The 27979-nt window shown below is 41.0% G+C and overlaps 1 protein-coding gene across 1 annotated transcript in view; it reads left to right on the forward strand.

Annotated features, from left to right (window-relative positions):
- The window catches only part of PALD1 (phosphatase domain containing paladin 1), a gene marked incomplete in the record, with an annotated part of 1459376 nt that overhangs the window by 825145 nt on the left and 606252 nt on the right, over positions 1-27979 (forward strand). Inside the window, 1 exon segment of the mRNA XM_044056896.1 lies at positions 3006-3203. Coding sequence (XP_043912831.1) covers positions 3006-3203 — 198 coding nt within the window.

Below are 27979 nucleotides of genomic sequence, written 5' to 3' on the forward strand. Positions count from 1 at the left end.
TGCAAACCTCAGACACAGTAATAATCACTGTAATATTTCTTGGGGACCATCTTTTATCTTGAAAATAAATAAATACAAAGCCTGTACTTACGGTCTTAAGCATGAAGTTAATAAGTTTGTTGAGAGGCCAAAGCTTAGAATGATGCAAGTGCACTGCAAAGCCTATGGAGTGGTCATTTCATTCAGGTGACAAAAAGGGATAGAAAGGGAAGCACAGGAGTTGCTGTCCTTTCTTGCCAGGCTGCCCTGTAGTGACCATGATTTGAGACTGAAAGTGTGAGTGTTAAGGGATAACAAACTGCAGAGATATCTGGCTTAAGATTGATAGCTATGAGTGGTTTATTTTAGAATTATTTGAAACCTATAGACCCTTATGCTTTAAATGTTTGTCTTCTGTCCACAATAGAATGTGTTTGGCACATCACTCCACCTAAAAGCCCACAACTGTCTGGAGCAATGCAGAATACCTGGGTAGCCTCTGAAAAGCTGAGAACCAGAATTCTGATCCTCTGACCTCTGAGACTTTAACTGTGGATATGTGGAATATATACTGATCATATTTCCACTACTCTGAGGTATAGTGACCTTAGAGTTACTTATTACCACATAGGTGGTAATCCATTAAACACGGAAGAAGTTATCAGGGACCTGGGGACCCAAGTTGACAGTAACCTCTCTTTTGACACTCACATTGCCAAAGTGGTTAGGAGGACCTTCTACATTGCCCACCTGATCATGAAGGGATTCACATCCAGATCAGGAGAGGTCATTGTACCCCTGTACTCTTCACTTATCAGACCAATGATTGAGTACAACGCCCCATTCGGAATGTACCTTACCCGACACCTGCAGCAGTTGGAAAGACCCCAAAAGTTCCTCACCAAAAGGATAAAGGGGCTCAAACATATGTCATCGATGCCCGACTGAAGAAACTCCAGCTCTATTCAGTCGCATACCGCCTGCTCAGAGGTGATCTGTGCCTGACATACAAGGCCATGTCCATCCCGGAATTAATGGACATGCTCCACCTCAAAAAATCCAAATCCACCAGAGCCACGAGCAAGAGACTTAAACCTCAACACGGATATAAATAGGACGTGCTGGAGGGACAGATTCATCACCCAGAGACTCCCTACACTATGGAACAGAATCCCAGTCCATGTGAGGCAGAGCCCCTCACTGACTCTGTTCAAGAGAAATCTTGACGAGTGGATGGGAGATTGTAGGCTTACCCCGGGAATCATCTCTGTATCACTGCTGGACAGAGGCACAGCAAACTAATGGGTATAGTATTCTCATCCTAAGGGGTGGTGAAAGCCACACACACTCTGGCTAGGCTTATAAATGCCCTAGGGCAGATAGCCTAGTATGAACCTATGAACCTATGTATAAATAGCAGGGATGAAAAAAATCCCTGCAAAAACCCCTTAAAAGAGCAAAAGGGTAGTTTGGAATTCCTCGTGTGTTGTAAGATTCGTAGTGTATTTTTTTCAGTGCTGAGATTGCAGTATTAGGTCTTGCACTTGACATCCGTTAACTGGATTACGTAAAGAACATGCGTTAATGAATTATTCCTCCGCTGAAGATGTTGCTTCTAGGTGGTGTGACTACACAGGATGTATACTTTCCTAGTGAAAGAGCACAGTTTTTTTTAATTTATCTGTTTACTGCTGGAGGTGCTGCGGTAGCGTTGTCGCCTCACAGTAAGACGTTGTCCTGTTCGATTCTCAGCTAGAGCGTCTTCTGTGTGGAGACATGCGTGAATGGGCGTACCTTCGTTGAAGGTTGTGTGTCAAGGCTGTCAACTCTGAACGTAAAAATCTACTGCCAATCATTAGCGGACTGGAGTTCCGCTGTTGCGACCCCTAACAGGGAAAAGCCGAAAGACACAACTGCTAGAGGTTATCTTTCAGTTAAATTTGTAGAAAAATACTGTCTTATCAGTTGCATGTTAACTGATAATGAAATCATTCAATAGGATTTTGGCTGATATCATGCCAGTGAATTGTGAAAAAGATAAACAGATGTAGTCCCTACCATCATAGGATATATGTGGACTTTTAAATCTACATAACCTACACATTATATGTAAGGTTGTTGTCAAGTCATACCAAGAGTGTCATATGAACCTTAACAAATCTGATACATGCAGCTTTGTTGAGCTGACACATTTCTTAAGGAGCTAATTATTAGAGCTGAAAAAATGTCTATTAATACTTCTAGCTTTAAGCAAGTCACACTCTGAGCAACCTCATTTCCATGTAATTCTCTGTAACGGGTTGGTACCTTCTAAAGGTTATACAGTTTGAACAAACACAAAAGGGATGTGCTTCAAATTACAGTTAACCAAAAAATGGAAGCAGGAGGATTTGCTCTGTAAATGTGAGATAACTGACCTTTGTGAACTTTCATTACACAGAATGAGCAATGAAAAGGTAGATAAAGGTACCATAGAGAGTAATTAGTAAATGTCAGGGTAAATAAAAGTACCATAGAGAGTAATTAGTAAATGTGAGGGTAAATAAAAGTACCATAGAGAGTAAGTAGTAAATGTGAGGATAAATAAAAGTACCATAGAGAGTAAGTAGTAAATGTGAGGGTAAATAAAAGTACCATAGAGAGTAAGTAGTAAATGTGAGGGTAAATAAAAGTACCATAGAGAGTAAGTGGTAAATGTGAGGGTAAATAAAAGTACCATAGAGAGTAATTAGTAAATGTGAGGGTAAATAAAAGTACCATAGAGAGAAAGTAGTAAATCTGAGGGAAAAAAATGGCTTAAGGCTAAAGCTGCATTACGAAAATATAGTAACTGGGAAAATGTGCTGTTTTACAGAATATTGTTAGGGACATGTCAACAGAATATCAGAATCAATTCAAAATGGCCTCATGCCTCTGTGCATTCTCTCTCTAGACTCTCCTGTAAAGCAAAGTTAAAGAAAAATGCTCCCTTTATGCTTTTAAGTCTTTATCAGAAGTATTTTATTGTTTTCTTTTTTATTCAACAGAAACTCGAGACAACAGCGAAGAATGAAATACTGGCATCTCAGAAGTGGCTTGAAGTTTACCTGGAGCAGGAGAAACAGATGAAACTGTTTAAGACGTGTCAGACAATGCAGGAAGTTTTCAATCAACAAAAGAGCACATTCCAAGGATTGCTGTATAGGAGAATTCCTATTCCAGACTGCTGCTCGCCACGAGAGCAGGTGAGACGGAGTTTGAATACAATAACATTTGTGCTTCTGTGTAGTAATGAGGCAATCATTGGAGAGAAATGAAAACATAATTCTTTTCAAGAATGTTATCTGAACTGCAAAAGATTGCATAATTTTATGCAGTCTCTGAAACTCAGTATTGCAAAAGCATGAATTTTATGTTTATGGTTAGAGAAAATATGATTACAGTGTGGTGGCAAGTCAACAGAGGAATATTTTATACGTTATATTTCTGTGCTTATGTGAAATAGAGTGGTAATATACTAGTTTACATTATTTGAGGACTTTTGCAATGTTAGTTTGTAACAATATTGCATTTGTTATTTCTTCTACCGGGACATTTTTTGAGCTTAGCTTGTGCTGGAGAACAGCACATTTGCCTCAAGTGTGGAAATTGCTGTTGGTGGTGTTTTTGATTGCATTTAAAATTTAAAATTTGGAGGATATTGCTGCAGAGAAGAAGGTGAATATTGTAGATATGTTCTTGTGCAAGTTCCTGATTTACTCCTGACTAATGAAAGATTGGAATTTTACTTGTGCTTCATTTTCCTTGGAGTTTTAGTGGACTTTGGATTTAATTTTTGATCAATTTCAGTGTTCTCTTGGTTGATATTGTTTTGTAGGTTAAGTTGAATGTATTTAAGATTTTAGTGATCCTTGTCTTTAAATAATTTTATGTTTGTCAGTGAAATGACCTTAAAAACAGAAACTGTTTATTGACTTACTTCACTTTTGAAATGTATTAAAGTATAGGAAACAAGCCCTACAGTAAACTTGAATTTGAAGTTTGGGATAGAGTCATTGTGATTAACATGCTAGAATTTTTATTGGGATCCACTGCACAACATTAAAAGTCACTTGGTTAATAACATGTTTTCTGCATTTTTTCACAACTGTTTTGACAAGCAGGCCAAAACAACCTGTTATAGGCTGGTAGGGGTTCACAGCCCTCCAGCTTTTTATTTTATTTAACATTTGTTAACTGGGAAAGTCAATCTTGGGATGAAGCCAATTTTCAGTTGAGACCCTGGGAGAAACGCTCCAGATGCATGTCTTTGTAACGTGGGAAAAAAACGGAGCACCCAGAAGAAACAAACACAAACATAGGGAGGACATGCAGACTCTGCACAGAAGGCACTCCAGCCAAGAATCGAACTAGAAAACCTCTTGCTGTGAGGTGACAGTGATACCGCTGGACCACTGCGCCGTTTTTAAGTCTTATTTTGATGCCATGTAGGTTCACAGGTGTGTACTAGGCAAACGGTCACGGGGCCTTTTTAAGACTAGCCATGCATCCTAAATCTCTGACAAGTTATGGTACCCAGTGTTAGCTAGTGTAAGCCGGGGCTTGGTAGATGAACATTTGCAAGCAAAGGCCTGGGTGATGATCCATTTATAGGCTGCATATGCCCATTAGAGACATAGATGCCAAACCACATACAGTACAACTTTCTTTGCAGGTAAGTTGTTTCTAATATTTGTAGTTTGTGCCAATCTCAGATGTCCTTGGGAGGTGATGGCAGGCTTGCTGGCATGATATTTTTAGCCAGGTGTTCCCTTTCCTGCAGTGTACTCTTCATTTCCGGGCTCCCAGAAAATGACAATATAATACTGAAGCATCTTCTGCAGTGTCTTCTTTCCATTCATTTAGAATAGTAATAGATTGATGTTGGAATTCTTAAAAGGTATTTATTTTATTTATTTACTTGGAAAATCTGAGTGGACATAGCCCTGTTTCTGTGGAGGCCTGGGGAGAAAATCTCCACAAAAAAGAAAATATCTTTCATACTTGGGTTTGACATTATTAGGATAACAAACAATAACTGACATTTTTTCATATGTGACTTTGACATTACAGGGTTAACAAACGTATATGGATGTTCTATCAGAAGCATATAGCGTAGTAAAAGTATACGTAAAACACTAAAGAAATCAGTAACATTTAAAAGTTCAACTAGAAAAAGAAAAATCTCTCCTTAGGTGTAATAACTGTTCAGTTGTAGACTCGCATCACGGAAATGCACAAAGCACATACATTCTGGGTACATACGTTTCATCTATTTATTTGTTTGTGCATTAACAAGGTAAGTGAACTATTTCAAGGAATCATTTCCAATCAAACAAGAAGGCAAATAAGATTCAGACACACCAAATATCAAGAATAAAGTGTGCATCTTTAAACAGTGTCTGTCCGCTCCACTGTTACCATTCTCTGATGGAACTTTAGAAAACCAGACGGCATGCTTAGGCGGCAGCTGTATCAGTGTGTTGATATATATATATATATATATATATATATATATATATATATATACACACACACACACACACACGCACACAAACGCTCCTACATTATATCAACATATCCTATATCAGTACGTATACATACACACGTGCTCATACATTATATCAACATATGCTATATGAGTATGTATACACACACGCCTGTACATTATATCTACATATGCTATACAAGTATGTATACACTTGTACGTTATATCAACATATGCATACATTATACCACACTATAGCTTGCATTATACCCACACACACACTCATGCTTGCATTATACCAACACAATGGTACTGCCTATACTGAGCCAACAGATATAGCTAACATACTGGCAGACAGATTCAGTCCCAACTTTAACCCTCCCCCATCCCCAAAGGCCCTATCACAATACCAGTAAAAAGCCTGGTGCCCTACATTTTTGCAGCATAGATAAAAGCTGCATTGCCCAAAGCCAAGAATACAGTATCCATGGGACCTGATAATATCCCTAGCTGCATTCTACATGAGCTACAAAATGAACTGGCACCACATCTGTGTGCCCTGTTCAATCATGGCCTTACCTCAGGCTTTATCCCTAATGAATGGTGCACTGCTACAGTCATCCCTCTCCATAAAGGGGAGCAACTACAGACCCTGGGAACTATCACCCCAATAGCCTGACAAGTCTGCTATGCAAAGCTAAGAGTGCATCATCATGGAGCTGCTTAACAAAGATAGAGGCAATCTCCAAACTCTTGACCCCCCACAGTTTAGCTTTATCAAGGGGAGATCCTACCTGCTGAGCCTGGTTGACTTCTTTGAGGCAGTCACCAAGGCTGTGGATGAGGGTAAAGCAGTGCATACAGCCTACCTCGACCTGGCCAAGGCCTTTGATACCATTCCCCACTCGGATATCATTAATAAACTCAGCAAACTAGGTATCAATCCTTATATCACTAGGCGGGTTGCAAATTGACTCAGTCAGGACCCACAGAGTGAAAGTTGCGAGCTCCAAATCAGACTGTCGACCAGTCATGAGTGGAGTCCCACAGGGCTCAGTCCTGCATGCTTTCCTGTTTAGCATCTACCTCTCAGAAGTCCAGGCCAACACAGAGGGACTTTGGCCTGACCAATTTCTCTGTTGACTGCAAGCTAGGAGTCATTAATAACTCGCCAAGTGATGCAGACATCCTACAAAAGGGCCTCACTGAGACCAGTGACTGGTGTTGGAACCTTGGCCTTAAGCTTAACACCAAAAAATGTATTATTCCCTTTGGAAAAAACTCAGTCCCCACTAATTACCACATCAGCGGAAGCCCACTGAACACTGGGCAACAGCAACCTCACCTTCGACCACGGCATTGCCACTGTGGTCAGAAAGTCCTTCTACGTGGCACATCTCAGAACCAAAGACTTCACATCCAGGAAGGAAGAGGTAATCATCCCTATGTACTCATCCCTCATTAGACCAATCATTGAATATAACGCCCCATTTGGCATGTACCTGACCAGACACCTACTACAGCTGGAGAGGCCACAAAAGTACCTCACAAAAAGGATCCTAGGCCTTAAACACATGTCCTACATGGAAGAAACTTCAGCTGTTCTCAGTCTCTTATCTTCTACTTAGAGGTGATCTCTGCTTGACTAACAAAGCCATGTCCAACCCAGCCCTACTTGAAATGCTACACCTAAAGAAATCCCAATCCCCCCCGCACCACATACTCCAGAGATCACAACCTCATTACCACAATCAACAGAACATGCTGGAGGGATAGGTTCATCACCCAGAGCCTGCCCATACTCTGGAATGGGCTTTCCATTCATGTCAAGCAGAGCACCTCGCTGGCCCTCTTCAAGAAAAATCTTGAGTGGATAGGTAACAGAAAGTTAACCCGAGGGATCACTCCAGTTGCCCTACTAGATAGAGGCACTAAGAACTAACATCGGGTGGTACAGCGCCAGGGCAATTTTTTAGGTTAGGCTTGTAAAGGCTCCAGGGCCATTAGCCTAGTGCACACCTATGAACACACTCGTGCTTGCATTATACCCACACAGACACACACACACACACACACACACACACACACACACACAAACATGCTCTTGCTTATAGCAACACACACATGCGCGCGCACACACACATTATACCCACACACACACTTACACTTGCATTATATCCACATATACATTAAATACACCCATAAATACAGTATAGCCATCCATACATTAGAATAAATGGTTACATAATTATCTGAGTCGCTAATTTAGTTTCTGCAGAGGAGTAATTCATCCTGGGCCTCTTTCTGATTTGTGGTGGGCAATAGTATGTTGTGATCGGGTCATGATCATTAGCCGCTGTAAACAGTGACTGTTTTTACATATGATGAGAAACTCAAAGTACCTTACCTACAGCAGTATTTTCTGGTCATCCCTAAAAACAGACAAATTTATTTCATGCGATTACCAGTTTTATTTCTTACTACCTCCTTATGGGTATATATATATATATATATATATATTACTTCAGCAAAGTGACAGTTCGACAAACGAAATTTCATCTGAAATGCCGCTCATCGAAATCTGCTCTTGTGGGAGGCTATGCTCCCCACACATCCCACTAGTTATATATACCAACTCCAGGATCACACTACAGTGAGGTAGTAGTGAGGTTACAATCTCAGTATAAACAGTTTGATGAACTGTATGTTCGATGTAAGTTTAGCGAAAATGCTGTCCGCTGAACTGAATTTTCACTGTGATATAGACCGCTCCTTACTGCTCATGCCATTCTTGTACATTGCATCCTTTAAAACTCTTCCTTTAGATGATGATGTTAACTGCTCCAGCAGTACATTTTTAACAGTCCTCTGTTTCTTCAGCCCAATTTGTCACTGATGACCTATACTATCAGAACAGAACAATTCTGTGTCTACCAACTGCTGATTAACCACAAAGTACCCCAAAGTACTGCAGGTATATTCATATACTTTCAAAATCTCGCTGAACAACTACTCCTGTCTGATTTCCACACAAAATAAATAAAAACATGGCTACTCGCTTCATTGAATATTTGCATAACACAGCCATGTCTATCTCATGAACATTCTCTAGCATCACCGCTAGTGATATCAGTGGTCAGCCACCTGAATCATTTCACCTTATACCTGTCAACACTTCAACAATAAAAAAAAGTTACTACACAAACTAAAATGTACCACCCTGGCTTCTGACATAATCCCAGCAGAATAAATTCATTGTGCTAAAGAAGCTATAGCCTACGCAGTCTCGATACTTAACAGATCTCTAAATTCTTGTACCCCCCTGGAAGAAATCCTATATGATAGCCATTCACCAGTGTGGTAACTAACACAACCTTTTCAACTTTAGACCAATAGTGGTAATATCCTCTCTCTCCAAAATACTAGACAAATGTATCCAGAATGAGCTAATACACAGCCATATAGAAAGAAAAAATACTAGTCCCAACATGGTCTACAGCTCTGAAACCACTCTAACTTTTCTTAGGTAATATAAGACAACACAAACATAATGACCTCCATGCTGCTACACTGCTTTTGGAGCTCAGCAAAACCTTTGATATGGTTTCTTACCCACTCTTACTTCAAAAAATGGATCACAATATCCGTACAGTAACTTGTTTCATAAAATCTTTCTCTCACCGTAGCCGAGCAGTTAAGTGATCTCAAACTTTCTCTTTCTGCTGTTCAATGCAAGAGTACATCAAAGATCAATAATTGGTCCATCTTCATTAATGACATGTACATGACCATTCCCAGTGTAACACTAATACACTACACAGACAATTCCACCCTCATCTGATCTTGTACCCAACATCTCCATCCATTATCTCTGTCATCTTCCCCACTCCAACCCTTTCACCTACTATGTTCAGGTGACTCCCCTAATGTTCCTCACCTCTCCTAGACACTCCCACTTATTTATTGGCAATTGTCTCTTTACTCCTACCTGTACTTCACCTCCCCTCTCAATTCCCCTCATCGTCTCTTCTCCCTCCACCCGACGTCCTCATATCTCCATTCCTGCTTTCAAGAGTCCTATTGCAATCTGTACTACTTAATGTCTTCCCCTACTCCCCTTACTATGTTTATGCAATATACATTTCAACTCTCATGTATTTATACTTTAATTATAGCTTAATGGCATTCTTTCCAAATCCTCTGTCATCTTTTCAAATCTAAGTGCCACCATCATTTGAAATTGTATTAACTCCGTGATGTTATTAAATCCTAAGATGTTTTACTTCATTGCATTGTTATTGCTTTCTGCTTCTATTAGTGATTGTTGAACAACAGATTTTAGTGATTTCATTACTTGGACCTTTTTCTCCAGCGGGCTTTCATGGAAATTGGACTTTTGCTCAGTCAGACTATCCCGATCAACAAATATAAATAAATAAAATTCACACCTGTTATTTTTATTTCTTACTAATATAGGTGCAAAAGCAAAGATTGAAACTCAGAAATGCCGAAGTAGGTCATGAGCTGATAGGGCAGAAAACAAGTTAGTACCTCAGCAAAAAAATAGCAAGTCGGAAACATCCCAACTGACTAAATGGAGGGGGGCATGCCATAAAGCCATGCAGTGTTCTCAGCAAGGCACAATGTAAAGATCGTAGCAGCTGTCCAGCTACATCACAGTAGTACTCGTCCATCACATTAACTAGCGTAAAGAAAGCACCCTTGTTAAATTATCAGTATTCGTAATGCTTTCTTACTGTTAGGGTCACTTTCTCTTAGTGGTACAAATCAGAAATAAAAAGTCATTTATGGAATATTCATTTTCATCCCCAAGAGATGAACAACTGTTAGGAAGACGTCCTCTTTAAGAAGTAATTTTGCATATATTTAAACGGGATATTTAAAAGTACAGGGCATTGAGGTATTCCTGATTTAATAGAACTTGGTAGTGATTTAAATGTACTTCAGGAGTGTGTCATTGTTTCCAAACTGGAATAAAATTGGTATTCTTACCATAATTTGTATTTGCCTGCCAGTCTCTTGGAACATTTTATTTCATTTAGCCTTTGATGTTAGGCCAGCACTAAAAGTGAGTCTAGGGTCTGACAAATTGTATAGGGAGTGAGATGAGTTACATAAGAATCACAAAATAATGCTTGCTAAGTAACAACTTTGAAAACTGCAGAATTCCCTTAAAGAAAATAGGGTGAAGAATGAACTACACATTTGGTTGAAGCATTGTATTTATGCTGCTTCAATTTCTAGTGCTACTGGACAGCACTGTAGTTAAATGTAGCCTAATAATGCAGCTTCCACGTGCTGACTTCATGTGGATTTGTATTTTATTAAAGAAGGGGTGGGATTTAATTTCTTTAGCAGCAAACCTTTTATTTTCCATGATAAGTATTTTATTTATTTCTGTTGGCAAAGTAAAGCTGACTATGCCTAGGACGCCTTTGTAGAGTATACCCGGGAAAGACAAAAACTGATGTCATGCAAACCGAAACGAACAAACATATTTTTAGTTGGAAGGAAATCATAGATTTCCTGGAGAAAGAGAGAGAGGTAAACTCTGACAGATATTGGGACAGAGGACAGGTGGAAAAAAGACTCTAACCTGTATTGCACAGTCCAGTGAAGCAAAGCTAGAGAGAGCATGAGATTCTTTGTCAACCCAGAGACTGAGTGACTTCATTCAACAAACTCGGCTCGAAAACAATATTTTTGCTTATTGAAGGAAGAAAAATTCTTGGGAAACATCACCATGAGTTCCAGAACCTGAAAGAAGCAGCTTCTTTGAGCTCATTTTACATGATAGTAACCAGTGAGAGAATAAACAATAGCAAATATTTTGATATTTCACAAAAAATGTTTTCTGACTTATTTCTAAATATTACAGAAAGCTTTGATACTATGTTTGTCATCTTAATATCATATAATGTAGTATAAACAACCAACATTGCACATCAGAGTACAACTTTCTGTTAAGGTGAAAATAATTATTTTTCATTTGCTGATAATGACTTGTCCTGTACATTGTCAGGTTTAAGCAATAATGTTCCGGTGTGGGCATTTACAAAAGATGATAATCCTAATAGTTGACCACATATTTTGTTTAGAAATACACTTGTAAGTGGTGTTTTCTATAAATGCAATGTTTTATAGAAAGTAATGTTAATCTGACATGCAGGATTACTGATTTGTTGTGCTCAAGGCTTATGGGTTTGATGAAGTGTCAGTACGCTGCAGTACAACCAGCCAAAGGGTAGCAGTGCAATCGAAGTGAAAAAAATGTATTGCGTGAAATTATTTGTGCTTCAGTTGAAAAAAAAAAATCGAACATAAATTCAAGAGCAGATAGTTTCACTTTTTTTCATACTGTGCCTGTAAATTTTGAGCGAAACAGCAAGCAGATACATCTCCAACACACAGGATGATAGTAAAAAATCATCTTCCTACTACTACAGACACTGGTTAAGTAAATGTGCAGTGCTAGCTTTGACATCTCAGAAAGAGAGTGGGGGAAAGGTCTGTCAGTACTTATAGCATAACACTATAAAATGACCACCCCTTACAAAAGCCTGGATTTTAGCTACTTTCTTTGGCTGGAATTGTAAAACTGCTCTGAATTGCTTAAAACAGGTTCTGTGAAAAATGTATACAATGGTTTAGACTCCTGCTACAAGAAAATGTGTAAGATGCTTGTGAATCACAATGCTGCCATTTTAGTTGATCAGACTAGGAAGCAACATACCTGCGGTGGTGGTGCTGCAGTAGCGTTGTCGCCTCACAGTAAGACGCTGTTCGGTTCGATTCTCAGCTAGAGCGTCTTCTATGTGGAGACATGCGTGAATGGGCGTACCTTCGTCGAAGGTTGTGCATCAGGCCTGGCAAGCCGGTACGTAAAAATCAACTGCTAATCATTAGCGGACCGGAGTTCCGCTGTGGCGACCCCTAACCGGGAAAAGCCGAAAGACACAAACAAGACTAGGAAGCAACATCATTTCCTTATGTCTTGCATGACTCATGTAAATGGAACTTGAAATGGGTTCTGGGAAGAGGACAAGAAAGCATTAAATATGTTAATTCGCCAGGCCTGTCATCAGATATTTTGTGGAAAAACATTAAAAATTTAGAAGAAGCACCTAAAAGTTTCTGGCTGTATTAAAATAGTTCAGAAAACAAGATGAATTAAAAAAATTTGAGTTTCAAGTGGAGTTTTCATTTCACCGTAGTAGCTCTAAGACTGCAAATCAGGAGAAGTAGGAACGTCTCTAGCATAATGTACTCCTTGATACCACTGTTCCAGATACAGAAAAATTAGCAACACACCAGACAAGTACAAAAACAGAAGAAAATGTTGTAGCTAAGACCCAAAGCATTCTTTGATAATTATAAGATGAGCGGTTACCCTTTGTGTGTTATTACATGAGTTTCACCATACCGTCTTCTTGTACATCATGCTTAGTGAGTACACAGTACCAAGCTATTAAAGACTGAAAAAGAGTTGTCTTAGGAAGGCAAGCCCTCCCACTTACTTCTTGCATTGCTAAAACTAACTCCAATATTGCATAGTGGGAATAAGGGAAAAACTCCTTATGACAACTGTTCAAAGATCTTACTATCTGAGACACACAGGTTTTGACAGCACGTTAAATTGATAAAGCATAAAGTACTAAAACGTGTTTACTTTTTAATTTATTCATTTGTTAGCAAGGTAAGTGACCTGGCCTTCAAGAAACATTTTCCACTTTGGCCGCAAGTGAAAGGGAACATATACGGGCAACTCAGAGTAGCCAATTACCATCATCTTTTTGGGGGGGGTGGAAGGAAACTTAGGAGTATCTAGAGAAATGCCATGCAGACATGGGGAGAACTTGTACATTCTACACAGAAAATGATTGGACATCAGGCTTGAACTATGGGCCACAGAACTGTGACCGAAGTGCTGTCCACTTAGCCACCACGCCGCTCTTTCTCCAGTGAAATCAGAAATTGACAAATTGCAGTGATTCCATGGATAAATATGTATAATATATAACATTATTGGAAGGGAAAACAATTCTAATGTCAGTAATAGACTGAACAAAAAAATAATGTTTGAGTATAAAAGCAAAAGATTGTTACTCTTTTCTAGTGTGACTGGTTTAAAACATCCAAACTACTCAATCACTTTAGTGCAAACCTGCTGCCACTAAAGTTCTTTTGCCAGAGTTTAATTAAAGAACACCTCTCTCTCTCTTAATAGCAGTACAAGCATTATAGTTCATAAAAACAAAACAGATTTCCTTTCTTATCTTTTCAAACAATAGAAACAGGTAGCATTTCACAGAAGCAAAACAACATTCTTTACATTTCTTTCTGCAGTGACAACAGCCTGTAGAAGCAAAATAGCATGATTGCTTTTTTCTTCACAGTGGCAACATGCAGAACCATAGTGAGGTTATATGGCATCATGTGCAGCACCCCAATCTGAAACTCCTCTCAGTTCAAGTTGAGGACCAGAAAAAAAAAAACTACAGCAGACTGCTTGCTACAGTTAAAATAAAACCCACAAAGTGCTTTGACAGTTCATCCTTGACTACAAATACAGTATTGCATTCATTTCTACTTCCCAGCAGTAGGTGTACCCTTTTGTCCTTCCAGATTCTCCATATTCCTCCACAGGGCTTTCAGTGAACCCCTTAGTCTTTGCAACTTCTGCCGTACTTGTAGTCTCCACTGATTAAATAGTGAGCTATCTCACACTACCTGCTTACCTAACTAGAAGATGAGGATTAAAGGGTCATTTCCCTGTCCTACTAAGTCCTAACACCTATAAAAGCAAACAAAAATCCTCCGCTATTACAGATCTGTTTGCCGGCAGTCATACTCCTCATCTTAGTATTGCCAACTGTTTGTGTGTGTGTGTGTGTGTGTGTGTGTGTGTGTGTGTGTGTGTGTGTGTGTGTGTGTGTGTGTGATGTACTGTTTTATTGTATGTGGGTTTTGATATACTAAAAGTTTTGGCATCAGGAAATGAACTGTCTGTGTATGTGTGTGTCTGTGTGTGAATGTGCCTGCATGCTTGCAAATGTTTGTAAGCTAGAGTAAGATTACTTAGTAGGAAGAGTGGTAAATTTAACGACATGAGTGCACAGGTTTTGGACTGTTTCTTGGTTAGGGTTACAGTGAGGGCTAGATAAAGGTGATGGTTTTAGCACTCTGTGTGTCTTGTATAGTGGTACAGTTCAAAGGGGGTTTGGTAAGATAAAGAGTAGGATTGATGTCTGAAAGGATCAGGATTATGATTTGCACAGGAGTAAGGTGGTACAGTGTGCATGACAAAAAAAAAATAATTGAAATTCACAAGTTTGCAGAAAGAAATCACTGATCCATTTTGAGATGATTCAGAGAAGTGGATGAAAAGCTGGAGATAAATTCAAGGCAGTAGGCAAGAATAAGGCAGTACATACAAGGTTATGAAAAATGAGCTTGCATGACAGACTGCGTGAGAAGAAGGGACTCCAACTACTGAAAATAAGACACGGATTTCTGTATGTGAGAAGGGATGCTGATGGAATAGATGGAATCTGGCACTTGGAGTCATTTCAAATTGTAACTGCTAAAAGAGGAAGGGTATGTTCTGAGTAAACAATTTGCTAATAAAACTCTAGCCTTATGGGTAAATAGATTGAAAACGAGACGGATGGTAAGTGCACACATCCTAAACTTCCTGTTTGAATTTATCTTTTTAGGAAAGTGTTCAAATTGCACTCAGTTTTGAGAGTTTCTTAAAATGACAACTGCCCCCCCCCCATCTATGAATATCAGCAGCCCCATAGCTGACTATATTAAGAAAAGTGGCACATTCCTGTGCAGTACTGTGTGTGGTAGGCTTTGCTTCCACAAAAGTTTCAGATATTTTCATCAGGTCTGTGTTGTTTGTCTGAAACTACATACAAAATGATAGATTTAGAATATGTGGCCAAGATCCTGGAAATAGAAATTAATGCTGTAAACTGTGATAATGTTTTAGTAAAGAGGTTGTTAACATGAGTAGAAATGTACAAAACAGAACCAAGTCAGACTTTCTGGCATTTGTATGTAGCAGCTGGTTTAATGGGTGTCATGCTACAACAGTGGTAAAAGCATAAGATTTTGTGTGGCTGGTCTCAATATTGACATGGTTCTGGTGATACAATAAACAGATAAATCAAGGAGGTTGTAACCCAAAGACTGAATTAAAGTTAGTCTACTTAAATACTATTTTCATAATGATATGTTATACACCCTTGTAAGAAATATGTATACGAGTACAGTGTTTGGTCAAGCATTCAAATAATTGATTATAAAGTAAAGGTTGGTGGAATATTTAACTTGCACGTGTGCCTGCATGCTGACTCATTGAATATTTGAACGATCACCTCGAGTGCGTGTGTGTTGACTGCCCTTTCATGGTGATTGGTGTATAAAACTACAGGGTGTGGGGGGACTTGACCTCTCCACATAAAAGTACTTTTTTGTTTTGTGTGGTTGTGTATTTGTGTGAATTTTTTTGAGGTGAGGAAGCGCAAGCCTATTTTGTGTATTTCCGCGGTGGTGCAGCGGTAGCGTTGTTGCCTCACAGCAAGAGGTTCTCCCGTTTGATTCTCTGCTTGGGTTGGGAGTGCCTTCTGTGTGGAGTCTGCATGTCCTCTCCGCGTTCGAGTGGGCACTTGAAAGACATGCGTTGAATGGGCGTGCCTTCGTAGAAGGTTGGGTGTCGGGCTGGCAACTCAACACCATAAAAAATAAAAACTGCCAATCATTAGCGGACTGGAGTTCCGCTGTGGTGACCCCTAACTGGGAAAAGCCGAAAGACAAACAACAACAACATCCATTTATGCATGTTTGCCTTTTGAAAGTGTTCAACCATTCAGTAGTGGATGTTTTGAGCTCACCTGTTTGATGCCAACATTTGGAATGTTTGAATTACTCCAAATGTAATCATGTGTACAACATGTTTATCAACAGTGTACACTACTCAAAATGTCAAGCATCCCTCATACAATATGCTGACAACTCCACATTAACCTGTTCTGCCAGTAACTCTACATGTCATTTTCATTCGTTGAAAGCTGTCTCAACTCCCAGCTTCTACTCGGGCCAGAAAAAAATGCAAAGCTGCTGTTATTCTCTGCAAAAGCCCTTACACGCCTCAAAATAAAACTTCTCAATTGCATGCCCAAGGAACTCACTTGCACACAATTACTCTAGTCCACAAATTAACATACAAAGCAAAGACCTGCAAGAGTTATTGTGCACACACACCCCTGCAAGGTCACTTCAATCTGGAAACAAAATTCTCCTCACAAACTACAAGCCACACCTGTCAGCAGGAGCCTGTCTGTATTCCAGACATTTAGCCCACTCCTGGAACTCTCTGTCCCTCATCCTTTCCAATTTCAAGACCAATTTAAGAATATATCTGGTACCTAAAGAGTACACCACTGCCCTCTGCTGGTGCAGATATGGAACTACAACCCTGTAAAAAGCTTACAGGTTCATAGGTTCATACTAGGCTATCTGCCCTAGGGCATTTATAAGCCTAGCCAGAATGTGTTTGGCTTTCGCCACCCATTTTAAATTAATTTTTCTATGCCCTTTTTTTGAGGCTAGTATACTGTGCCTCTGTCTAACAGTGACACAGAAGTGATACCCGGGGTAAACCTATGATCTCCCATCCACTCATCAAGATTCCTCTTGAAGAGAGTCAATGAGGGACTCTGCCTAACCTGGACTGGGATTTTACTCCAGAGTGAAGGGAGCCTCTGGGTTATGAATCTGTCCCTCCAGCATGTCCTATTTATTTCAGTGCTGAGGTTCAAGTCTCTCAAGTGTGTAGCTCGATAGGATTTGGATTTTCTGAGGTGCAGCATGTCCATTAATTCCGGGTTGGACATGGCTTTATACGTCAGGCACAGATCGCCTCTGAACAGGCGGTATGCCACTGAGTAGAGCTGGAGTTTCTTTAACCGGGCAGCATATGGCATCTGTTTGAGCACCTTTGATCCTCTTGGTGAGGTACTTTTGGGGTCTTTCCAGTTGCTGCAGGTGTCTGGTAAGGTACATCCCAAAAGGGGCATTGTACTCAATTATGGGCCTGATGAGGGATGAGTAAAGAGGCACGATGACCTCCCTGATCTAGATGTGAATCCCTTCATGATTAGGTGGGCTATATAAAATGTTTTTCTAACCACTTTGGCCACGTGGTTGTCAAATGAGAGATTGCTATCAACTTGGGTCCCCAGGTCTCTAATTACTTCTTCTGTACTTAATGGATTACCACCTATGTGGTAATTTGTGGGCACTTTGTTTTTGCCAAAGGGGATGACTATACACTTTTTGGCGTTTAGCTTGAGGCCATGGTTCTGGCACCAGTTGTCTGTTTCTGAGGCCCTTTTGGAGGATGCTTGTGTCGGCTGGAGAGTCGATTATGGTGCCCAGTTTGCAGTCATCTGCGAACTTGGTCAGCCACAGTCCTTCCGTGTTGGCCTGTACCTCCGAGAAATATATACTGAACAAGAGAGGTCCCAGGACTGAGCCTTGTGGGACGCCACTTGTAACTGGTTTGGAGTCTGACATGGCTCCAGCAATTCTTACCATGTGGGTTCTGTCCTTGAGCCAGTTTGCAACCCATCTAGTGACATAGGGGTTTATATTTAAGCTGGTGAGCTTATCTATAATGCCCGAGTGGGGTATTGTATCGAAGGCTTTTGCGAGGTCCAGGTAGGCTGTGTGGACCACCTTCCCCTCGTCAATGGCCTTGGTGACTGTTTCAAAGAAATCAACCAGGTTTAAGAGGCAGGATCTGCCTTAACAAAGCCAAACTGGGTAGGATCCAGTGTCTGTAGGTCCCCAATATCTTTATCAGGTCCATGATTATCCTTTCCATAGCTTTTCAGACCAAGCTAGTCAGGCTTATGGGGCGATAGTTTCCAGGATCTGTTGAGGCACCACCTTTGTGGAGAGGGACCACAGTTGCTGTACGCCACTCTTTGGGTACATATCCTGTAATAAGGCCGAGATTGAACAGTAGTTTTATGTTTGGGTTTAGCTCTTCTTGGAGTTCATGTAGGACGCAGCCCGGGACACCGTCTGGTCCCATTGATGCTATGTTTTTTGCTTTGGAGAGGGCAGCTCTTACCTGAGCATCCGAGATGTCAGGGGGGCAGCAGTCTACTGGAATAGATATATTTGCCCTTTTGGTGGGGGGGGGAGAAGTTTGCGCTGAACCTGTCAGTTAGGATGTTGGCAATGTCTGTGGGTTCTGTGTATTTTTTGTCATTTTGGACTAATTCTGAGCATATCTGGGAATTACCACCCAGGTTCCTAACATAACTAAAGAAAGCCTTGTGATTATCCTTAGTGTCCTGTGCAATTTTTCTCTCGAAGCTGGCCTTAGACGATTTTATGAGTGCCCGTAGTTTTTTGCTAATACTGATCAGAGGTGCCTTCCCTTTTTGGAATTTTGCTCTGTCATTTAGTAGCTTCCTCCTTCTATTGTATAGCTTGTTTATGGCTGGGGTCCACCAGACAGGATGTCTGCCTTTGGAGGATTGGGTCTTGGTTTTATTTGGGATCGCATGATCCATGCATTCCTGAAGGTGTTCATAGAATGTGTTTATAAAGGATTCTGCGGTCTGGGCCGTATTTTCCACAGACCCGGGGGCTTTGAAGGATTCCACCTCAGTTTTGAGGAGTGTGAAATTTGCTTTAGAGAAGTTTTTCACTGTGGTTTTCTGGGCAGGGCGTGGTGTCGGGATGTGAACATCCAGTGAGATTAGTTTATGGTCTGATCTTACCAGTGAGGGATACACTTCTGGTCTGGAGCATAGAGTCGCCATGTTGGTGATGATCAGGTCCAGTATGTTTTCCCCTCTTGTGGGAGTGGTAACAAGTTGTTCCATAGCATTTGAGTTTATAAATTCTAGGAACCTTTGGGCTAGGGTGTTGGAGCTAGAGTAATGCTCCCAGTCTATGTTTGGGTAGTTGAAGTCGCCCAATATAATGGTGTTTGGAGAGACCTTCATATTTTCCAGTGTTCTCAGGAAGGCCGAGTGGGGTTCCTGGGTTTGGGAGGGTGGTCTGTAGCAGGCTATAAACTGGAAGGCAGTTTTACTTTCTGTTAGTTGCACATGGATAGTCTCTGATGCTTCGTGCTGTGCCACCAACCTGGAGGTGTGGGTATCTTTGACGAATATTGATACTCCCCCTCCTTTTGTGGTTCGGTCCAAGTTTTGGGGCCGAAAAGCATGGTATGAGGTATAACCTGGTAGTGCTGGGGTGCTCTCGGGAGCCTTGAACCAGGTTTCTGTTACTGCACAGATATCGATGTTCTCCATGCTAAGGAGAGTTTCGAGTGCGTGCATCTTGAGGTTTAGACTTCTGGCATTGAGTAGCATTACTCTTAGTTTCTTATCCCTTGTGATACCTATGGAGGTGGGTTTGTCTTTTGAGCCTTGCCTAAAAAAGGCACTATGGGGGTAGCAAGAGCCTTTGCCAATATCCAAAAGCCCAGGGGTGACAGGTGCAAGCCGTCCCTAGCGAAGCATCGTGGCTTGTCGAGCATGTCATCCCAGGCTGACAGGCATTGATCCCTTTGAATGACACCAATACTTAAGCCAATTGTTGAAATTGATCATCTTGTCTTCGTATTGTGGCATCATTCTTGGTGAGGGTAAGATGCTACTCAAGGTCAGGGTCATACCGGCCTTGGCCACATGCTCCTAGAGCTCCTCTATGTCTCTTTTCATGTAGTCCAGGGAGGTACGTCTCAGGTCATTCACACCAGCATGGACAATGACTGAGTCATATTTGTACTTGCCTTGGAGTGACCTGAGTGCTTGTGTTATGTGGCAGATCCTAGCTCCCAACAGGCAGCTCACCGTGACCTTCTCCTTGTTCAGCCTGGTGAGCAGGACGTCAGTGTGCCTGACGATAGAGTCACCTATTACAAGTGTATCAGGTGTGTTGTTTAGCCTTAAGGGCTGTGACTGTTCGGCACACTGGCTTTGTGAGCTATGTGTTGCACGTGTTTTGTTTTGGGGTAGCGGTTGCTGGGGTGTCTGCTTTGGAGGTCTCTGCTGTTTAGGCAGATTTTTATTTGGAGCCTCCGAGTATGTTTTTGTGTGTTTATGTCTTTGGTTTGCTGTCGTGGTAGGTCTATGTGAGACTGGAATTGTAGTGAGTGTGGTTTCCTTCTCCTCCTGACTGGTTACGCCAGTACTGAGTTGAGAGAGCTTAGCCTCCAGTTTGGCTATATGGTTACATTTCTCACATGTGTTGGAATTTGTTTGGAGGAGGAGAGGGTTGTCTGTGTACATGAGGCAGTTGTAACATTGCCTCAAGATTCCCAGATTCACCAGCTGGACAGGAGAGGAAATTGACAACTGACCTTTGGATATGCTAGAATAGTATTGGGAATTCCTTTATAATTGAAAAAAAGGGCCAATGGGGAACAAGGTACTCAAGGGGAGTTTGTGAGGGTGTAGTGCTTTTGATTTTTTTAGTGCTGACTTATATAATTGTTTTAGTGAGCAAGTGGCAGGTAACTTAAATGCAATGTGTTACAGGTAACTTAAATGCAAAAATGACAAACAGTAACTTTCTTTCAAGTGAAACAAGGAAATAAGCACAGTAAGCAATGCAGATATCACTAAGGATTCCTAGAATTTTTAAACTCAAATGCTATGCAACAATGTGTTACTACCCCCACAAGAGGGGAAAACATACTGGACCTGATCATCACCAACATGGGGACTCTATGCTCCAGACCAGAAGTGTATACCTCACTGGTAAGATCAGACCATAAAGTAATCTCACTGGATATTCACATCCCGACCCCACCCCCTGCCCAGAAAACCACAGTGAAAAACTTCTCTAAAGCAAATTTCACACTCCTCAAAACCGAGGTGGAATCCTTCAAAGCCCCCGGGCCTGTGGAATATATGGCCCAGACCACAGAATCCTTTATAAATGCATTTTATGAACACCTTCAGGAATGCATGAATCGGGCAATCCCAAATAAAACCAAGACCCAATCCTCCAAAGGCAGACGTCCTGTCTGGTGGACCCCAGCCATAAACAAACTATACAATAGAAGGAGGAAGCTACTACATGATAGAGCAAAATCCCAAAAAGGGAAGGCATCTCTGATCAGTATTAGCAAAAAACTACGGGCACTCATAAAATCGTCTAAGGCCAGCTTCGAGAGAAAAATTGCACAGGACACTAAGGATAATCACATGGCTTTCTTTAGTTATGTTAGGAACCTGGGTGGGAATTCCCAGATATGCTCAGAATTAGTCCAAAATGACAAAAAATACACCGAACCCACAGACATTGCCAACATCCTAGCTGACAGGTTCAGCGCAAACAACCACCAAGGCATCTACACAGTTGAGAGAGCTTAGCCTCCAGTTTGGCTATATGGTTACATTTCACATGTGTTGGAATTTGTTTGGAGGAGGAGAGGGTTGTCTGTGTACATGAGGCAGTTGTAACATTGCCTCAAGATTCCCAGATTCACCAGCTGGACAGGAGAGGAAATTGACAACTGACCTTTGGATATGCTAGAATAGTATTGGGAATTCCTTTATAATTGAAAAAAAGGGCCAATGGGGAACAAGGTACTCAAGGGGAGTTTGTGAGGGTGTAGTGCTTTTGATTTTTTTAGTGCTGACTTATATAATTGTTTTAGTGAGCAAGTGGCAGGTAACTTAAATGCAATGTGTTACAGGTAACTTAAATGCAAAAATGACAAACAGTAACTTTCTTTCAAGTGAAACAAGGAAATAAGCACAGTAAGCAATGCAGATATCACTAAGGATTCCTAGAATTTTTAAACTCAAATGCTATGCAACAATGTGTTACTACCCCACAAGAGGAAAACATACTGGACCTGATCATCACCAACATGGGACTCTATGCTCCAGACCAGAAGTGTATACCACACTGGTAAGATCAGACCATAAAGTAATCTCACTGGATATTCACATCCCACCCCACCCCTGCCCAGAAAACCACAGTGAAAAACTTCTCTAAAGCAAATTTCACACTCCTCAAAACCGAGGTGGAATCCTTCAAAGCCCCGGCCTGTGGAATATATGGCCCAGACCACAGAATCCTTTATAAATGCATTTTATGAACACCTTCAGGAATGCATGAATCGGGCAATCCCAAATAAAACCAAGACCCAATCCTCCAAAGGCAGACGTCCTGTCTGGTGGACCCCAGCCATAAACAAACTATACAATAGAAGGAGGAAGCTACTACATGATAGAGCAAAATCCCAAAAGGGAAGGCATCTCTGATCAGTATTAGCAAAAAAACTACGGGCACTCATAAAATCGTCTAAGGCCAGCTTCGAGAGAAAAATTGCACAGGACACTAAGGATAATCACATGGCTTTCTTTACTTATGTTAGGAACCTGGGTGGAATTCCCAGATATGCTCATAATTAGTCCAAAATGACAAATACACCGAACCCACAGACATTGCCAACATCCTAGCTGACAGGTTCAGCGCAAACTTCTCCCCCCTCCCCACCAAAAGGGCAAATATCTATCCCAGCAGAGTTCTGCCCCCTGACATCTCAGATGCTCAGGTAAGAGCCGCCCTCTCCAAAGCAAAAAACACAGCATCAATGGGACCAGACGATGTCCCGGGCTGCGTCCTACATGAACTCCAAGAAGAACTAAACCCAAACATAAAACTACTGTTCAATCTCAGCCTTACTACAGGATATGTACCCAAAGAGTGGCGTACAGCAACAGTGGTCCCTCTCCACAAAGGTGGTGCCTCAACAGATCCTGTAAACTATCATCCCATAAGCCTGACTGACTAGCTTAGTCTGCAAAGCTATGGAAAGGATCATCATGGACCTCATAAATAAAGATGTTGGGTCCTACAGACACTGGATCCTACCCAGTTCGGCTTTGTTAAGGGCAGATCCTGGTTGATTTCTTTGAAACAGTCACCAAGGCCATTGACGAGGGGAAGGTGGTCCACACAGCCTACCTGGACCTCGCAAAAGTCTTCGATACAATACCCCACTCAGGCATTATAGATGAGCTCACCAGCTTAAATATAAACCCCTATGTCACTAGATGGGTTGCAAACTGGCTCAAGGACAGAACCCACATGGTTAGAATTGCTGGAGCCATGTCAGACTCCAAACCAGTTACAAGTGGCATCCCACAAGGCTCAGTCCTGGGACCTTTCTTGTTCGGTATATATTTCTCGGAGGTACAGGCCAACACGGAAGGACTGTGGCTGACCAAGTTCGCAGATGACTGCAAACTGGGTGCCATAATCGACTCTCCAGCCGACACAAGCATCCTCCAAAAGGGCCTCATAGAAACAGACAACTGGTGCCAGAGCCATGGCCTCAAGCTAAACTCCAAAAAAGTGTATAGTCATCCCTTTGGCAAAAACAGTACCTACAAATTACCACATAGGTGGTAATCCATTAAGTACAGAAGAAGTAATTAGGGACCTTGGGACCCAAGTTGATAGCAATCTCTCATTTGACAACCACGTGGCCATAGTGGTTAGAAAAACATTTTATATAGCCCACCTAATCATGAAGGGATTCACATCTAGATCAGGGGAGGTCATTGTGCTTCTTTACTCATCCCTCATCAGGCCCATAATTGAGTACAATGCCCCTTTTGGGATGTACCTTACCAGACACCTGCAGCAACTGGAAAGACCCCAAAAGTACCTCACCAAGAGGATCAAAGGGCTCAGACAGATGCCATATGCTGCCCAGTTAAAGAAACTCCAGCTCTACTCAGTGGCATACCACCTGATCAGAGGCGATCTGTGCCTGATGTATAAAGCCATGTCCAACCCAGAATTAATGGACATGCTGCACCTCAGAAAATCCAAATCCCATCGAGCTACGTGGCTCGAGACTTGAACCTCAGCACTGAAACAAATAGGACATGCTGGAGGGACAGATTCATAACCAAGAGGCTCCCTTCACTCTGGAATAAAACCCCAGTCCAGGTTAGGCAGAGTCCCTCATTGACTCTCTTCAAGAGGAATCTTGATGAGTGGATGGGAGATTGTAGGTTTACCCCAGGTATCACTTCTGTGTCACTGTTAGACAGAGGCACAGTATACTAACCTCGAAAAAGGGCATAGCAAAATTAATTTAAAATGGGTGGCGAAAGCCAAACACACTCTGGCTAGTCTTATAAATGCCCTAGGGCAGATAGCCTAGTATGAACCTATGAACATAATTCCATACCATCCCTAGTAAAACAAAATGGCAGCAGTACTCCACTAAACTTTTCCTACAAGATCAAAAGGAAAACTAAATACCTTCTCTGTCAAACCAGTACAAACTATCAGAATTAAAAAAAACTTCTTCAGCAACTAAAGCCCACATCCCTTGCTGCTGACCTACTCCGTAATGAATTTCTGTAGCAGCAGACACCATCTCTTACCCTTTCTCTTTCCTAACCCAACCATTGCTTTTCTGAGCAATATATCCCCAAGCTCTGGAAAATTTCTTATATCATCCCTCTCCACAAAGGTGTGTCCTCAACAGATTTCTCAAACTACAGACCAGTTGCTATACTTTGCCCTAGCCAAGATTCTAAAAAAAATGCACACACAACTCCTCAACTATGTACGAAATAAAAGCCTCCTATCCAATTCCCAACATGGTTTTAGATCCAAACACAGTACCACAACTGCTGTTGTAAGTTTTAACAATATAGTCAACTAGCTCAGTAATGATAGCCAAGCCATCTCATCCATTTTTCTTGATATGCCAAGTCATTCAACACAATATGCCAACAAAAACTACTCTGTGAACTAGCTTCCTTAAACCTCACCCAGCCAGCCCTCTCCTGGTTTCACAGCTACTTATCTGACCGACAACAAGCAGTTAAGTTGCAAAATGAATTCTCTACCCTATTTACCTATCTCAGTGGGTATGCCACAAGGATCAATTCTCAGTCCACTACTCTTCGCCATCTTTAGTAAGAAATTCTGTACAGCCACCCACCTAGTAACCATCATTCAGTACACTGACTCCTCCCTCATTTGTTCAAACCCCTCCCTACCTGATCTACAAATAACCCAAAATTCCATCTTGGACATTGAAAACTACCTTTCCAACAATCAACTTGTACTCAATCCAAATAAAACAAAGCTAGTGCTATTCTCAAACAAAACACATGATCACCTTCCCCCTTCATCATCTATTTGTCCAACAAAATTAAAATTGAACCTGTCAATCCCACCAAACTACTTGGTGTCACAATTGACAACTGTCTAAAATTTGAGAAACGCACAGTACTAACCATTAAAAAGGGCCAACTCAAACTTGGCTCACTTCAGAGTCGAACCATTCCTAACTAGCAACACCAGACAGTCCATCTCCAGAACACATCTACTCTCCACGCTTCTATATGCCTCTCCCATTTTCACAAATCTCAGAAAAGCAGACTTAAACAAATTAGAGTCCTGTTATAATAAAATCGCAGGTTTGCTATAAACTGTCCTGACAGATCACATCACTGCTCTGCCAACTAAAATGGATAGAACTATCTAATCTTCTATTCCTTCAACCAGCTAATTATAGCACATTCTGTCATTCACCAACCTGATAACTGCCCTGCACTCAAAAACACAGTATAGCCCTACTCCAACTGCAGAACCCTAGGCAAACAAACTCATAAATAAACTAAAAGTTGCCAATCCAGCAAATGTTTTGGGGATTCTCTGTTCTCCAATCAAATATCCAAGTCCTGGAATTCCATCCCTCAGCACATATTAAAGACGATTAAAAGTCTGGATGGAGAGATAAGTCAGCAAGTAAAGGAGAGGATTAGTGCTCAAACTGAATTAATCCTCAAGTCCTGGTGAGTACCTTCGCAAGGTGGGCCCTGTTTTTCACAAAATCTCACCAAGATTACCCTGATATATAGACTGCATTTCTATAGCCTCTATCATGGACAGAAGTAAGTTTAAAATGATAGCTGGGTGCACAAGACCCAGCGACCCAGGATAAAAAAGTGCCCAATTTTGGAAGGCACACTGGTGCCTATATTGGAAAGGATAACTGTATAGAATTCTCAAAGTACAGAAACATTCCTACAGTGGGGCCAGGCCCAGGGGGTGGATGGGCCCCCCTGTTGTAGAAGGAAGTAGTAGTCCAGAAAAATCGCAACTAATATGCCAAAGAACAGCCATAAAGACGATAAAGTGGACTATTGAGGATAAGAAAGAAATTATGTAGTTACTATTTTGCAATAAGCTCAGAATTTCCAGACACAAGATATATAAAACAATTGAGAGAAATTAGAGGAAAGAAAAATACTTCTATAAGAAAAACTGTCAGAAGCTTCAAATAAAAATTTATATTCATTAATACAACAGACTTGTGAAAAACAGAAACTTTGAAATGTTTAGAAAAAGAAACATCTGAGGAAGTGTGAAAATATAAACAATAAAATCTAGAGATTTTGGAAGAGTATAAAAAAGAATATGGACGTGGGAAAGAAAGAGAGATTTGATATGGTGTAAGGCAAAGGAGAAGGCCAAATTAATCGATATAAAGAAGGGAGCCTCAAAGATATTCGAAGAGAAATACAAGCAAATGCATCCAGATATGGGAAATTCACAATAAGAAAATAGTATCACAACGAGGGAATGTAGAGATGATTAGTAAAGTAGAAGTTAAAAAAATAGAAGTTGAAGTTATGGTGTGCCTGTGAAGTGAAGGATTTGGTGTAGAAGATCCAACACCGGTTACATCACAGCATGAGGGAGTGAGTCCCCAAACTAAGGAGAAGCAGGGAGATCGAGATGTCTAAAGAAGAAATATGGGCATGAGAAAGAAAAAGATTTGATATGGTGTAATGTTTATATAACAGAGAAAGGTAAACTAATCAATACAAAAAAGCAGCACCAAAGATATTTGAAGTGAAGTACAGGCAAAGGAATCCAGACATGGATCATTTTACAATACAAAAAATAAGAAGACAAAGAAGAAAAGGAGATTTGTAATGGAGAAGTTAGAGACTGAGGTTATGGACTACCTGTGAAGTAAAGGATTCAGTGTAGAAAATCTAATTCAGAACGCACCACAACAGGATAGAACAATGGATATCCAAATTAAGGGGAAACCAGTGGAATGGGAAGCAATTGTTCAGATGCCATATGAAGATATTTTGGAGCCTTCCATAGGAAACCAGTATAAACATTCTCTCAAAGCTGGACAGCAAAGGAAGGAACAGGAAACCGTAGAAACTGACACAGTTAATGTTGAGGAGGGATACGCCAGTGATTTCCCATATGACACAGCATGAAATTGAAGAGAATATGCCACAGGAAGATGCTATAGAACATTCTGGAGAATGCCTGCAGGAAATGGAAAACAAAAAATGTGCCCTTAGTTTAGAAGAAAGTGAGCGAAGAGAAGAGTCGCTTGATTTAATAGACATAGATATA

The sequence above is a fragment of the Protopterus annectens genome, chromosome 14.part0 (assembly GCF_019279795.1).
Source record: "Protopterus annectens isolate FY-2018-M chromosome 14.part0, PAN1.0, whole genome shotgun sequence".
Classification (NCBI taxonomy): Eukaryota; Metazoa; Chordata; order Ceratodontiformes; family Protopteridae; genus Protopterus; species Protopterus annectens.